Below are 15,755 nucleotides of genomic sequence, written 5' to 3' on the forward strand. Positions count from 1 at the left end.
CCAGAGGGTGGGGGGCGAGCGGTCTGGACTCAAAACAGACGAAAGCGGGGACTCCAGAGCTGAGGGTGGTGGGTGCCTGGCCCCGTCTATTCAGATGAATGAGGTTAGAGTCGTCGGCCTCAGGGGAGCTGGGTGCAGAGACAGGGAGTTACCAGCCCCCCTGAGGATCTGCATACACAGAATTCGGGGGGTGGGGTACCAGCGGCACCAGCTGAGATTCCGAGACTGGGCCCCCAGACCCTCACGTGGAGGAGTGGGACTCAGCTCGTCTCATGGGGCTGGGCTGTCTCGGCCAGGGTTCCAGTGCCTGGGACCCCTGGCCCCCAGAAACTCAGATGCTGTGTCCACGTTGCCCTGACGCCCAGACAAGTGGGGGGCCAGGCTCCCAGTTTCTCAGTCAGATGGGCATAGATCATCAGGGTGACAGAAGGCAAAGACTGGATGACGAGGAAGCCACCCTCATTCTCCAGGGAATGGGGTACACGCCCCAGGGCCCCACGAGCAGAGCCTGCAAGGACTCGGTCACTGAGGTGCCCCTAGGCATCTTAAGGGGTTGTGGACTGGGCAATTCAACCCCCGAGCAGAGTGGGGTACGGGGCCTCAGACACTCCACTAGTGGGTCAGAGGACCCTGACACTCCAAATATTGGGGTCCAGGATCCAGACATTCACACTAATGGGTATAGAACCCAGACACTCCAACTATTGGGGTACTGGACCCAGGCACTTAGACTAATGGGGGTACAGGACACAGTCCAATTATTGGGGTATAGGACCCAGACACTTAGACTAATGGGAGGTATAGGACCTAGACACACTAATGGGTACAGGACCCAGACACTCCAATTAATGGGGTACAGGACTCAGACACTCCAACTATTGGGGTACAGGACCCTGACACTCAAACTACTGGGGTACAGGACCCAGACACCCACACTAACGGGTACAGGACCCAGATACTCCAACAATTGGGGTGCTGGACCCAGACACTCCAACTATTGGGGTACAGGACCCAGATACTCCACTAGTGGGGTACAGGACCCACACACCCAGACTCATCGGGTAGGACCCAGACATGTGTTGGGTGGGGGTCCAGCTCTTGGGAAGCATAGGTACAGCCCCAGACACCTGGCCGTAGGGCTGCAGGCGCCCAGCTTGGGAATGAATAGCACATAGAGCCAGAGACAAGGATGAACGGGACACACACGGGGGCGGAGGGGGGGGGGCGGGGAGGGGTGGATGGGGCACGGGACCTCCAAAACCACAGCAGCGAGGCCGCGGGCCCTGACCTGGCACTCAGGCCTATGTGAGACGTGTCGGGGGCATTCAGCACCCGGGAGCCCCACAGATGGGTACAGGCTTTCCAGGAACCAGGTGACCACAGAACAGAGTCCTGGCGCCCAGACTAGCGGGGAGCGCGCCCCCGGGACCCGGGGTACGAGGCGAGAGGCCGCCGGAAGTTCAGATGGCCAGGTGTGCCTCCAGGTATCCGCAGGAGCGGGGAAGAGATGCTCTGACAGCGGGGGTGCCCCGATGAATAGATACCCCAAAAGAAGGTGCAGAGGAACCAGGTCCCGGCCAGCAGGGTCCCAGAGGCCCTTGGGAGAGGCAGTCAAAGCGGGGAGGTTGCAAGCGGCCCCAGGAGGGACCCTGAGGCCTGGGTCACGGAGAACCCCAGGTCTCTGACGTGAGTGCTGGTGAATGGATTACACACTACACGCGCAGCCAGACGATGGGGAATGTGTTCCCCCGGTCTCCAGGCGAATGGGGTATAATTCACGCAGATACTCCGAGAAGAGGGAATTGCATCCCATGGAGATCCAGACTCAGAGCCGCCAGGCAGACCTTCGGAAGATGGAGAGAAGCTCAGGGAACCAGCACTGCGATGCCGACACGCAGAGGAGGGTGCTCACGCGGGTGACAGGGCGCAGGCTCCTCAGAGGTTCACATGATGCGTACAGGTCCCCCAGCACTCCAACGATGGGGCACAGGTGCTCAGATGAAGAGGGTACGGTGACCCTGAACCAAGGATGACGGGGGCACGCACAGGCTGGGACCCGGTGAGCGGGCATGGGGTGCCCCAGTCCTCGGAGACTGGCAAGCCGAGCGCCCGCTCCCGTCCTTGGCCCGGGCCCCGCTGCACGGGGCGCCCCAGCTGAGCGGGATGCGGCAGCCGGGTCAGCGCCGGCAGGGTGCACGCGTGCCGTCCCAGCACGTCTCACGGTTCCTTGCCAGCAGCTCCCGGCTCCCCCAAGCCGGCGACTGCCATGAGTTCCAACCTCAAACATTCCCCAAGCAACCTCAAAGGAAGCATCCCTGTCCAGGAGCCCCGCCAGGGTCTCCATGTGGCTCTTGGCTGCCAAGCCGCCGTCTCGGGGGCCGCAGGGCTGGCCTGGGGCTGCCAGCTCTGTTTGGTTTTCCCCTTCCTGCCCTGGAACCTCAGACGCCCGTCTCGCCACGGAGGCGCCCGGATCTGGGGAAAGGCACAAAGGCCCTACACAGTCAGGCTGGGGAGAGTCGCATGCAGGGCAAACGCGCTGCGGGCTGGATCCCGCCGCCCGTGCGCCCCCATCACGCCCACCCACGCACCTCGCTCCCGCAGCACGGGAGCCTGCATGCCCGCTGCCCTGCCACAGGCCTCCTCTGCGCCCCAAAACTGTTTAGCTGCCTCTTCCAAACCCCCACCTCTGGGTGGGATGAGCAAAGGGACCCAGGCCCTTTTTAGGGGAACACGTGTCCCCAGAGCCACGCGTGACCAGCATGCACGCACGTCCCACCTGTCACGTCCCCAAAGCAGCCTCAACCTGGGCTGAGTCTCCCGGAGTCCTGCCCGACGAGCCCTGCGGGCTGGGTAAGCGTTAGCCCTCTCCTCGGCGGGCCGTCCGTTGATAGTGGGTTTGGAGAGACACCCTGACCTGGGTGGGCCACTCAGAGCTGGGCCCCTCCAAACCCAGATGTCCCTGTGGCTCGGAACACCCCGCCTTGGGGTGTAGAACCTTCACGAACCGAGTCCAGCCCCACCTCCCTCCCTCTGCTTCACCCAAAGGTCAGCTCAGATGGGCCGGTACCTCCTCTGCTAAGGCCTCTAGGAGGGCTCCAGACGCCCCAGTCCCAGGGGACCCCTGCAGGGGGCCCCGGGCCGAGACGCCGGGGGCTTCGGTCTCGGGAGGGGCCCTCCTCCCAAGGGAGTTCCCCGACTCCTGATGGCCCGAAGCCCTGCCCCCCCTCCCCCCACCAAGGAGAGTTTCTCGGGTCACTAGAGGCCAAGCAAAGCCACAGGCTCCGAGCACGGGATCCAGTGCCCAGTGCCCGAGAGGAAGGCCTGGAGGCCAGGGTGGGGGCACAGGAAGTGCAGGCATCAGGTGAGAGTGTGTGACACCTGCGGGGGGCTGCCACCCCCAACACTTGGGGGCATCTTGCTCTTTCAGAGGGAGGCCCCAAGAAACTTGGTCCTATCAAAGCATAAAAAATTCCAGTTAGACCAAAGGGGGAAGGGGTCAGTCAGCACAGCTTTGATAGGTGCCCAGCTGACAGGGAAGGCCCTCCCCCTGGGAGAGCTGGCATTCCTGACTCGGGGAGGGTGCAGGGTGGAATCCAGCATAACCCCGGCAGGTCGGTCGGAGGGCCAGGGCCCGGAGTGAGCAGGGAGGGCTTCCTGGAGAGGTGGAGCTCACTCAAGTCTCCAAGGCCAAGTAGGATGGGCAGGGGGTGGGAGGGGGTGAGAAGGAGGCCGTCCTGCCCAAAGCAGAGAGTGGAGCAGCTGGGAGGGAGCCCCGGAGGAGGTGGCTGGGGACTGGGGCTCCATCTAGGAAGGATGCCTGTCCCCCTTTCCTGGGAAAAGCAGCCTTAGCACCTGGAGGTTTTTCCCCAGCTGGCCCACAGAAAGTAGACCCCAGGAGGGACCTCCTGCCTTCTGAGGGGTGGCCCAGGCCAGGAGAGCTTCCAGAGGCATGGCACGGGGACAGGGAGAACCGGTCAGCCCTCACAGGACCTGGAGGGCTGCCCCTGGGGCACCTGCCTGCCGGGGGCGGGGGCAGGACGGGGGGCTCCTGCAAGTTTCCCCCAGGAGCCGGGGCCTGGAGGCGGGACGGTGGCGTAGCTGGGGCCAGTGGAGCAGACGGCGCCACCTGGTGGCTGTGTGCCTGCCGGAACCCTCACCACCACGGGGACAGGGCAGTCCTGAGGGACCCCGCACCTCCCCAGGCTTCAGGGCCCCCCACTGCTTGTGGCTGGTGTGCCTAGGGATCCAGGGTCCTCTCGGGTCAGCTCCCAGGCACCCCGTGTTTCTGGGGCTCAACCTTCACCAGGCTGGCCCGGGAATCCCGCCAAGCCAGCAGCACCAAATTCCTGTGACCCGATGCCCACCGCACCCGGGCCAAGGCCAAGAACAGGACACTAACCGAGCAGGGGTGCGGGGAGAGGCACACACATGCCCACAGAGGCGTGCGCACGCAGCCGCACGCAGGTGCAGGTGTGCACACGTGCGTGCACACACAGATGGAAGTTCTGTGAAGACAAATGACAACTGACCCCACATTCTCAACCGTAAGAACCTCGACTGAAGCTGTTTTCATTCCAGAGCACACCTAGACTGACATTTCAACAAATGAAGATGGGCTTCCAATCCCACAAGGGCAGCCGGGCCTCTCTGCCCTGACCACTGCGCTGCTCCAGGGACCCCTGCGCACCGTCGGTTCTCAGGCCAGCCCATGCCACCAGCCACCACCAGGGGCGCTCTACCCGCTGACCTGGGAGTGTCCTTGGGAGGAGGGTGGGCAGTGGCCAGAGGGGCGGCTGAGACACCTGTGAGTCCCCTGAGTGCACCCCACCGCACCACAGGGGCCTCGCCCGGTGGCCCCCCAGCCAGAACCCGCTCCATAACTTGTGGGGCCCCGGCAGGAAACGTACAGCCTCTAGTTCCAAATGGTTAGAACTGTAAGTCGGCTGCAGCAGGCAGTAGAGCAAGCCGGGCCCTCCTTCTGAGCCAGGGCCGGTGCACAGGCCGCCTGCCGTCCCTTCACTGCGTGTGTGGACGCCCCCGGCCTGGCCTCTGCCCTGCTGCGAGCCTCAGATGGCTTTTCCTCCAAAGACCTCACGGGGACAAGACACGCGCGTTTGCGAGGGAAGGGGAGGCCGAGCTGGGGCCTGGGCCCCCCGCTTTGAGCTGTGGTCCCTCCTGCAGACAGGTTGGCTTGGTGCTGGCAGTGGGGCATTGATGCTGTGCGCGTGGGGGCTGGGGTGGGGTCTCTGAGATCACGGTCCCTCCCCACGCTGGCATGCGGGTGGGCAGGGAGCGCAGAGGGGCAGGAATCGGGCTCCGGTGCCTGGTTATTCCTGGACTGGGGCCCGGGCTTGGTCCTTGTGACCTGGCTGCCCGCGCTCCTGGGAGGAAGGGCGGCTGGGGGAGGCTGAGTCACGGAGACTAGCCGTGGGCCCGGGGTCCCAGCATGCAGGCCGAGCGGGTCCTTGCCAGGCGCGCTCCTCCGGGGGCCCCGGGGTGCAGCGGAGCCGGCCCACCCTCCTTCCCACCCCGAGCAGGCAGGCGGAGCTCTGAAGGGCAGCAGGGCAGGTAGTAGGCAGGAATGTTCTGGCCGCTCCCAGCTACACCCGGCCCTGCCTGCCCCCACCTCACCGTCCTCCCCTGGCGCCAGGAATGCACCTTCAGCCCGGACTGGCTTGCACGGAGTTCCCGCAGGCAGCCGACCCCCACTCCTCAACCCTCCCGTCCCCCATGACCCTAGCAGAGCCCCTACCCCTCAGGGCCTCCATCCCCAGGCTCCCAGTTGCTCCAGGGCCGGGACCCCACATGTAAACACTCTCCACCTATGTCAGTGGCAAACCATGGGGGGCCCGAGGTCGGGGTGGGGGTGCCGGGATGGGACCCCAGCGGCGACCCCCAGGAGGGCCCGGGGCCCAGGGAGAGAGGTCAGGAGGGAGGGGGCTTCCTGGAGGGAGAGGCCCTGCGGGAAGGAGTCGGAGGTCTCCTCCGCGAGGCCTGGCCCGCCTGGCTGGGCGCTAGGGGACGTGGTAGGAGGCCAGGCCTGCAGCAGCTCAGCCCGCACCTTGGCCAAGGCCCAGCGCCCCCCTACCGTCGGTGCCGTTCGGAGCCCTCGCCCCGGCCGCCCCGGGCTGCCTCCTTGCCCAGGCAGACTGAGCTGGCCTCTGCTGGGCAGATGGGACGGTAGGCAGGGGCCCAAGGGGCCACCCTCACAAGTGACCTGGCTGCCCCGGCCGTTTGCTCCAGGCCAGCAGTGAGAGGAGATGAGTCGCCCCCCAGGCCCCCACAGCGCCCGGGCCCCGGCGGGCTCCACGGCTCTCCCCGGGCGCATTCCGGACCTGGTCGCCCAGATCCCCTGTGAGTTTTGGGACCTCTGGAAGGGGATTGGGGATGGCCTGGCTGGGCGGGGGGCAGCCGCTGTCCATGGATGCCCCTCAGGCCCATCTCTGTGCTCCCCCCCCCGCCCCCAGGGCTCCGCTGGGCGCTCATAGCCGCTGCGGTCGTGGCTGGCGTCCTCGTTGTTTCCTGCCTGCTCTGTGCCATCTGCTGCTGCTGCCGCGGCCGCCACAGGAAGGAGCCCAGAGACGAGGAGGCCGTGGGCCTGGGCAGTGCCCGCAGCACCATCAACACGCACCTGGTGAGAAGCGGGCACCCAGCTGGGCCAGTGCCGGCAGGCAGCCCAAGGTCCAGGCTCGGGGGCGAGCTCAGCCCGCAGCATGGTCTGGTCTGCCCAGAGCGGAGGTGGGGGGGCGCCTGGCTGGCGAGGCGATGAACAGGTGAGGGAGGGCGTGGGCTGCGAGAGCCACAGCAGTTCTGGAGGAGGGCAGTGGCAGAGAGGTGGACTCGGGGCAGTTTCGGCCGGTCCCGCGGAGCTGAGCTGGGATGTGAGCCCTTCTGGTGCCCTGGCCTGGAAGTTTGACCCGTCATGGACCCGCTGCCTGGGACGCCGGGGCTCTGATGGGGGCACGGTCCCAGAGCACCTGTCGCCAGCCCCTGTGATACCACCCGGGTGCAGCCAGATGTGGATAAGGAGGAGCCTGGCCCTGGGGGGCCCCAGCAGCGGGAGTACCTGCAGCTGTCCGTGGAGTACGACTTCGGAAGCCAGGAGGTGAGGGGCCCCGAGGACGTGCGGGATTTTGGAGGGGCGATGGGGGAAGGGTTGGCACTGGGTGCTGGGTGGTGCGGGGCTGACCAGGAAGGGGGCCCTGGCTGAAACACCCCCTGGCTCCTAGATCAAGGTGGGCCTCAGGCAGGCAGCGGACCTGAGGCCCCGGGGCCCAGGCGGCACGGCGGACCCCTACGCCCGCGTCAGCCTGTCCCCCGAGGCCGGGTGCAGGCACGAGACGAAGGTGCACCGTGGTACCCTCTGCCCCACGTTCGAGGAGACCTGCTCCTTCCACGTGAGTCGGGGCTGGGTGGCCGGGGCCTGGGCCGGGCAGTGGGGGCCGCTCACACCCCTCCCCGCAGGTCGCCCCCGTGGAGCTGCCCCGGACCGCCCTGCGGGTGCAGGTTCTAGACTACAAGCTCTTCTCCCAGCACAGCTGCTGGGCGCGCTCAGCCTGCCGCCGGGCACCGTGGATCCGCAGCCCGTCCTGGAGCTCTGGCGCCCTCTGGGCCCGCCCAGCACTGCCGAGGTGAGCCTGCTGACCCCCGGGCTCCAGTCCCGCCCTGCCCGGTGCGCCCGGCGGGGAAGCTGAGGCCCCTCTTGCTGCCCGCAGCCCGAGCAGTTGGGGGAGGTGTGCTTCTCGCTCCAGTACGTGCCCGGCTCGGGCCGGCTGACCGTGGTCGTGCTGGAGGCCCGAGGCCTGAGCCCGGTTCTGGCAGGCAAGAGCCGGACCTGCCCCTCCACATGGATGGAGGGAACCCTGTGCTCAGCCCTCAGACCTGGGACGCCCTATGACTCCTTTCACTTGCCCAGAGCCCTACGTGAAGGTCCAGCTTGTGCTGAGCCAGAGGAAGTGGAAGAAGAGAAAGACATCTGCCAGGAAGGGCATGGCCACCCCTTACTTCAACAAGACCTTCACCTTCCTTGTGCCTTTCAGCCAGATCCAGGTGGGCTGCCTGGAGGGGGCGGGTGGAACCTCGCTCAGGGCCAAACTGACGTCTATCTTTCTCCCCCTCCCACTGCACCTCTGCCTGCCTCTACCCAGAGCGTGGCTCTGGTGCTGGCCGTCTGGACCTGGGGCCCTCAGTTCCAGGCCAAGCCCGTGAGCAAGGTTCTGCTGGGCGCCCGGGCCTCTGGTCAACCCCCACAGCACTGGGCAGACATGCTGGCCCATGCCCGTCGGCCCAGCACCGCCTGCAGCCGGCCAGGGAGGTGGACCAGGCCCTGGCCTTGCAGTCCCACCCGCGCCTGCCCTTGCCTGGCTCCTGAAAGCAGCCCCGGCCCTCGGTCTCCCTGGGCTGGGCCACGGGCCCCATGCAGGCTGCCCTGGGGACCCACCATAATAAACGCCTTCTCCCCCATGGCTGTGCGTCCTTCCCGAGCCCCGTGGACACAGCAGGGTCAGGGGCTCCGCCGACATCGCCAAGGACAAGGAGAGGGTCTCCTCTCCAGGCTCAGCCAGGCCCTGAGGGCTCTGACCCATGCCTGACCCCTGAGTGAGGGTGAAGGGGCCCTTCCTGGCCCAAGGGGGACGATACTGGGAGATGCGAAGCCCTCCCCATCGGTAGCAGCTGGAGAGTGAGGGATGGGGCCCTGGGGACACAGTGGGCAAGTGGGAGATATCTGGGGGACGGTGACAGTGGACAGAGGGGAACCCAATCCCAGGGACCGCCCCAGCACCCGAGGGGCCCCAAACCCTCCAGATGGTGACTGCAGGGCGTCCCCTTCGCGAGCAGCAGGGGGCAGTAGATGCCTTCAGAAGCCGCCCCAGGCCTTTGGGGGCTCAGCCTGGCCCGGAAAGCAGCTCTAATCCCCGCACATCTGGACGGCTTTAGCTCTCCCTGACCCTCCCCATGGCCCGAGAAGCCGGCAGGGCTGGGGCCATGCACCCCCAGCTCAGAGGGTGCCAAGTCATGGTTATCCGGATGCCTCTGCTGGGTGGGGGCCCGGGCAGGGGGCGCAGGCCTGGACCGGGGTGAGAAGGGCAGTGCCGGGCCTGCCTGGGGCAGCCAGGCGGGCCCCAGGCCCCCTCGGGTCAGGGAGAGGTTCCCAGGTGGGTGGCGCCGAAATCCTGGGTTTGAAGGATGTGTTCCGAGCTGTGCAGGGAGCTGGCCCGCGGGCAGGGCGGCCCAGGCAAGGCTGCACGTCCGTCCAGGCACCCCCCATCCTGCTCCTGGGTGGGAAGCTGGGATCACGCCCATGGAGGGAAGCCCTGCCCCAGAGACCCTGGCCACTGCCGCAGGCCCCAGAGGCCGTGTTTGGGGGTCCGGCCTTGCCCCGGGCCAGCTTGGGGACAGGAGGACATGGCCAGCTCATGCCCGAGACGCCTGCTGGGTTGGGGGGGGGCAATAAGGAGCAGAGTGCGAGGCTGCTGCTGTTCCCCGGGGGGCCCGGAGCCCTGGGGAAGCCGAGGAAAGCAGTGTGGATCCGGACTCAGAACAGGTGGGGCTGGGCCGGAGTGACGCCTTGGCCGACCCCTGAGCTGTGCGCCACGGCTGGCGAGGCCGTCGTCCTGTCCTCAGGCTCCTTGTAAGATACAAGGGAGGCATCTCGAAGTCATCACTGAGCCCTAAATAGACCAACCCAACCTCAGCACCGCCCCCCCCCCCCCAACCAAGACTTCTTGGCCTGGATGGCAGCACGAGGCTGGGCCGGGCCAGGCAGCCTGGGCAGGTGGGGAGGTCCCTGTGCCCCCATTGGTCTGAGGAGGGCTCCATGCCCTTTCTGAGCAGGGGCCCAGCCTGGGGGAGGCCATTTATACCCCTCCCCCTGGGCCCACCAGCCCAACTCGCCGCTGCCGGCCTGACCCCACTCCCAGCGCTGCTGTCCGGACGCGAGGTGAGGCCGGCCCGGAGGCCGGGACAGGCACTGCTGGAGCTCGCTTGTAGGAAGACTTCCCGGGGCGGGGGCCTGGGGGCCAGGGCCGCCGCCAGCAGCCTCTCTGGGGGTCTTCCACGGAGCAGGGGGCGAGAGGGAGATGCCTCCGGAGGCAGGCTGGGGTGGCGAAGGGGCCCCGGGCAGCACCCCGACGGCCAGGCCTCACTGCTGGGACACGGGAAGGGGTTTTACGGATTGAGGGACCCCAGGCCCAACTGGCGGGTCGTTTCTTATATGCACTTGGGGCAGAAGCTGAAAGAGCAGAGCTAAAAATAACTGGTCGCTCCCGCGGCACCTGCGATGGCCGGACCGCCCCTCCCTCGGGGACAGCTGCAGCGACTCCAGGCCCGCCTGGGACATTTTGGGAACACTTTCCTCTTACTCCTCCCCTCCCCCGGGGAATTCCAAGAAGCGTCCCCCAAGGAGGTGGGGGTTGGGCGGGGCTGCGGGGGGGGTTAGTGTGTGGGGCGAGGCGCTGCACCCCCAGAGCTGGGGTCCTGGGCCGGGGCCCTAACACCCCTCCCCTTTCCCTCCCACAGGCTCTAAGCCCAGGACCTCAAGATGGGCGAGTAAGTGTAGCCCCCCAAGCCCGGTGCCCCTGCTGCCCACCCCACTCCCCACGGGGCGAGGGTCTCTGCATCTCTCCGCCAGGCCACCTCCCGCCCGCCCCCATCACACAGCCCCATGGCAGGGCCCTAACCTCTCTTCTCTCTCCCTCCCCCCACCTGCCCCCCTGGGACAGTGAAGAGGTGAGTACCTGCTTGGGGGTGAAACACGGAGGGGGTGGGACCCCCCAACTCAGGAGAGGGCAGAGGTCGGAGTTCCAAGGCCCAGGGAGGCCGCCCAGCCCTCCCCCTTCTGTGAAAATGCCTCACCGCACCCCCACCTCCCCCAACGGAGACACTGACAAATAGAGGAAGTGGCTGCCTGGTGCCCCAATGCTCCCGGAGCAGGGGAAGTGCGGCTGTGGCCTGCTCACCGGGGACTCGCTTCTTCTTTCTGATGGCTGCATCCCCTCCCCCGCCTCCTGGGCCCCGCCAGCATCCCCCTGCCTCAGAAGCACAGCCCCTTCTCCCGACCCCAGTCCTCCCAACCCGAAGGGCCACCGGGGCAAAGGGTCACCGTGCAGCGCCGTGTCCTGGGCCCAGCCTCCCCACCAGGCCCAGGCCCAGCCGCCCCTCGGGCAGGACCCCCTGGCTGGATGGCTGAGCCCCGCCGACCCTGACTCTCCCTCCTGCATCTTCTCCCTGCCCAGCAGAAGCGCAACAGAGCCATCACGGCCCGCAGACAGCACCTGAAGGTAGGTGCGGGCCTGGGGAGGGCCGCCCGGGCGTCTGCAGGCTGGCGTGCCCCAGGCCCTCACCACCGCCTACCCCCCGCCCCTCCAAACCCCCCAGAGCGTCATGCTCCAGATCGCGGCCACGGAGCTGGAGAAGGAGGAGAGCCGCCGGGAAACGGAGAAGCAGAGCTACCTGACTGAGCACTGCCCGCCGCTGCACATTCCCGGCTCCATGGCCGAGGTGCAGGTACCCAGGCCCCCACCCCGCCCACCCGGCCGCCCAGCAGCCCCTGCCCACCGCCCCGTCTCCCCCTCGGTCCAGAGGGCAAGCAGGGTGGTCAGGGCGGGCGGAGGCCACCCACCCACCCACGGCGCCCCCCCCCCCCCAGGAGCTCTGCCAACAGCTGCACGCCAAGATCAACGTGGCCGAGGAGGAGAAGTACGACATGGAGGTGAAGGTGCAGAAGAGCACCAAGGAGGTGAGAGGCCGGGGAGGCGGGCACGGTGCGGGGGGCGCCCCCATTGCGAGGTCTCGGCCCCCGCCGCCTCCCGCCCAGCCTTGCTGCCCGCCCCGCAGCTGGAGGACATGAACCAGAAGCTGTTCGACCTGCGAGGCAAGTTCAAGCGGCCCCCGCTGAGAAGGGTGCGCATGTCGGCCGACGCCATGCTCAAGGCGCTGCTGGGCTCCAAGCACAAGGTGTGCATGGACCTCAGGGCCAACCTCAAGCAGGTCAAGAAGGAGGAAACCGAGAAGGTAGGAGGGTCCCCACCGCGCGCCCCGCCTGCCGGGCCGGCTCAGACCCCGGACGGGTCTGCCAGGAGGGGACTGGGAGGGGAAGTGAGGCTGGAGGCGGTGGGCCTGAGCCCTGTCCCGGTGCCCCTGCAGGAGCGGGACCTGCGTGACGTGGGAGACTGGAGGAAGAACATCGAGGAAAAGTCGGGCATGGAGGGCCGCAAGAAGATGTTCGAGTCCGAGTCCTAGGCCGCCGCCGCCCGCTCCCGCCCGAGGCCCTCCGAGCCGGGCTCAGCTCCTGTCAATAAAGGATTCCAATCCCCCGACTGCTCTGCTGTGCTCGGGTCCGGCCCTGCCCCAGCCTCTCTGCCCACGGGCCGCCGTGCGAAGGCCTCTGAGACCGGGGACCCTGGGCTGGGGGTGGAGGAGCCGCACACGGGCTTCGGGGGACTTCGGCTGGGCTGGGAGGGCCACTGCTGGGGCAGGGACCCCACCCGCCCGCCTGCCGCCTGCGGCTGCTTGGTGATGTTGGTGTCAGACCCTGTAAGCTTGGACACAGGTGCCCGGGGCCATGGCAGAGCCAGTTCCCTAGATGACCATTGGTCCATTGTCACTGTCACCATGAAGGTCCCCACAGGGCCCAGAGACCCGGTCCCTGTGGCGCAAATCCAGGCAGGGGCCTCGTGGGCCTGCGTCCCGTGCCCTGTGGGCAGCCCCTTCCTCCCAGGCTGCTCCTCCCCAGACCCCCGCCCCCGCCACCAGGGGGCACGCGGGGCAGTCCTGGATCAGCTGGCCCTCCGGGGAGTCTTGAGCTCATGGGGCAGGGGTACGCCGGGTAGGGTCCGTGCTCCCACTGGAGACTGATGACAGGCCCAGCTGGCCTGACACCGGACCCAGTGAGAGGGCTAGCTTCTCCCTTCTGCACAGCCCCCGGCCCTGGCCCACGCCACACATCAAGGGACGATGTGGCCGACAGGCCCAGACACAAATGTCACAGCAAGGCCGCCGTCAGCCTCCCCTGTGAGGGATGGTGCCGTGGCCCGCCAAGGTCCTGCGCTCAGATCCTTGGTGGGGAGCCCGGGGAGGCCAGGCTGCCGCCACTGATGGAGCGGCCGTCCACCCTGCCCTTGCCCTCAGAGGCCCCAGCGATTGATGTGCCGGGGCCGGAGCCTTGAGCCTCAAGGGACAGACGTCAGCCTGCCCCGCCGGCCTTGGCCAGTGTACTGTTCCCCGGCCCCACGGCAGCCCAGGGCTCAGCTCCGTCCTGCGAGCAGCTCCCCACAGGCCCTGGCTGGGCTCGTCAGGCCCTCGGGCCCAGGCCTGGTGCCTTGGCTGCCTTTCCCGCTCGTGGATGCGGGGTAGAGGGGACCCCTCGACGTTCCAGGCTGAGGCTCAGCCCGTGCGGAGTCCAGAGCAGGCAGGGCAGCCAGTGAATTCAAGGAGCGAGTGGGTTTTGGCAGCGAGAGCTGCCAGTGATAGAGGCAGTACCTGCCTCGGACCCGGCAAAGTGAACCGGGCAGCTGCGCAGGGGCCGCGCCCGCCGGGAAAGGGAGCGCGAATCTATGCCCAGGGCCACGGCGGGTGCAGAGATCCCAGGGATGCGGTTCCCACAGGCAGGACCCAACTCGGTCAGATGTGGAAAATGGTCTTCTTTTCAAAAGGCAAGGGAATGTCAAACACAGAAGTCCAGACAGTGATCCCCCGGGGTGGGGGCCAAGCCGGGGACAGGTGGGGTGGAAACACGGAAGCAGAAGTAGGTTTGGGGGATGATGTTGTAATTCTTGGGCAGAACAGTGGATTCATGGGTGCTTGTTCCATTTTCCAATGAATGAGTGAAGTGAAAGAGGGCCGTGAAGAATGAGTGAATGAGTGAAGTGAAAGAGGGCCGTGCAGAGCAAACCAAGGCAGTAAGCACCTGGCCAGCGCCGCTCGGCCTGGCTCCACGCCCCTCTGCGCCCCTCTGCCACTGCCCTTGCTGGGTGACCTCGGTGTCCCTGCAGCTGTGTGGACGTGGGGCTGAATGGGGCAATTCTGGGCAAGTGCATAGTCCAGCACCTTCTAGAAAGATCTCTGCAGGGTGGAGACCGGTGGAGGCTGGAGGTGGGAGAAGGGAGAGGGGCCACTGTCACCTCCTGGGGTGGGTGGAAGGCAGTGGTGGATGGAGAGAGATTCGAGAGGCGGAGCCCCCAGGACTTGGTGGATGAGGGAGAAGGGGCACCCAGGCCTGTGCTGAAGGGGAGAGGGCGGAGGGCTGTTCTCCAGGGCAGGAGCCTGGGGCAGGTGAGGGGCTGGCTTTGGGCTGAGATTTTGGGGGGCTGGGGAACGTGGCAGTTCCCAGGCACAAACAGCTGGGTGCAGGGGTCCGGGATGGAGATGGGGTCTGGGCGTCCTCAGACGTGAGTACTGGGCGACGTCCCTGACAATGGACGGAGCGAGACAGCAACCCCTGGAGGGCGCGAGCTGGACACAGGGCAGCAGAAGGAGGGCAGCAAAGGTGCAGGGGACACGGCCTGCTCCGTGGGTGATGCTGGAGGTCAGGGAGGGAACGCAGACCAGGAAGCCCCAGGGCACGTGGCTCGGCTGGACAGCAGTGGCAGGCGACGCTGGCGGGCATGTCCTGCGTGGTGCGGGGCATATGCGGGATTGTGCCCTCAGCTCTCCCCCCAGCCTGCCCCTGCGGGTGCGCCCGGGCCCCCGGGCCTTGGTCCCTACACTGTCCTCCAGGAAGGGACCAGGTCTCCGGGAGGAATGGCTGACCACAGGGACAGCCGGTGCACAGAGAGCCTGCACCCTCTCGGTGAGCCAGAAAGGAAGTGGGCGGAACAAACAAAAAACAAAGTCACCGAGGGGAGCCGGTCACAAGGACACAGACTGGCCGGTGAGACGACCGTGGTGTTTCACATCTGCTAGACTGAGGTTGGCGTCTGCACTGTGGTCAGGGGAGAGGGCGGCTCCAGTTTCAGAAAACAGGCCACGAGGGCCTTAGGAGTAGAGGAGGGGAGAGAGTGAGAGGCAGCGACAGCAGGTGACGGAGTTAAAGATGCTCTTTGCGTTAATCTTGAAACTTTTCTGTCAGTTTGAAATCACTTCCCCAGATTAAACTTTTCTTTAAACGTCAAAACAAGAACACTTTTAAAAAAAAATTAATTAAATTTTGGCTGCGTTGGGTCTTTGTTGCTGTGCACGGGCTTTCTCTAGTTGCGGTGAGCGGGGGCTACTCTTCGACGCGGTGCGTGGGCTTCTCATTGCGGTGGCTTCTCGTGTTGTAGAGCACGGGCTCTAGGCGCACGGGCTTCAGTAGTTGTGGCTCGCGGGCTCTAGAGCGCAGGCTCAGTAGTTGTGGCGCACGGGCTTAGTTGCTCCGTGGCATGTGGCATCTTCCTGGACCAGGACTCGAACCCGTGTCCCCTGCATCGGCAGGCGGATTCTTAACCACTGCGCCACCAGGGAAGCCCCTAAACAAGAACACTCTTAAGCAACCGCAAAATAGATGAAGCAAAATCAACAAAGATGAATCGCCCGGACTTCTGAAGACGGAGATGTGGGCAGACGAGCCCAGAGAGCGCGGGAGACCGGGCGGGGCCCGTGGGCTGATGACAGGGCAGCGGGCTTGATGGACGTGGGAGACCCAGACAGGGGTCTCGGGAGGGCTCTGGACACGCCCTTCTTCAGCAGGTTGGGTGAGTGCAGTGGGCCAGAGAGACGGGGCAGGGTGGGCGGTGCCAGCCTGGGGGGGGGTTGGGCGGAGCCGAGGGTCCACTTGG

General features: G+C 66.4%; 2 protein-coding genes across 2 annotated transcripts; both read left to right on the top strand.

Annotated features, from left to right (window-relative positions):
• The first annotated feature begins 6,260 nt into the window (after positions 1-6,260).
• On the top strand, positions 6,261-8,463 carry SYT8 (synaptotagmin 8). Its single transcript, XM_060159621.1, is given in 10 exon segments — positions 6,261-6,354; positions 6,468-6,633; positions 7,006-7,105; positions 7,230-7,397; positions 7,465-7,537; positions 7,540-7,631; positions 7,716-7,821; positions 7,916-8,049; positions 8,148-8,286; positions 8,289-8,463. Coding segments are annotated over 10 exon segments (1,155 nt in total). The 3' UTR covers positions 8,372-8,463.
• A 1,816-nt stretch (positions 8,464-10,279) lies between these two features.
• TNNI2 (troponin I2, fast skeletal type) lies at positions 10,280-12,317 on the top strand. The gene is made up of 7 exons (XM_060159632.1): positions 10,280-10,405; positions 10,519-10,548; positions 11,235-11,279; positions 11,377-11,505; positions 11,648-11,737; positions 11,836-12,012; positions 12,145-12,317. The coding sequence occupies exons 1-7, from the start codon at positions 10,280-10,282 to the stop codon at positions 12,238-12,240; spliced, it is 693 nt and encodes a 230-aa protein (XP_060015615.1). The 3' UTR covers positions 12,241-12,317.
• Positions 12,318-15,755: the final 3,438 nt, after the last annotated feature.

The sequence above is a fragment of the Lagenorhynchus albirostris genome, chromosome 9 (genome assembly GCF_949774975.1).
Source record: "Lagenorhynchus albirostris chromosome 9, mLagAlb1.1, whole genome shotgun sequence".
Lineage (NCBI taxonomy): Eukaryota > Metazoa > Chordata > Mammalia > Artiodactyla > Delphinidae > Lagenorhynchus > Lagenorhynchus albirostris.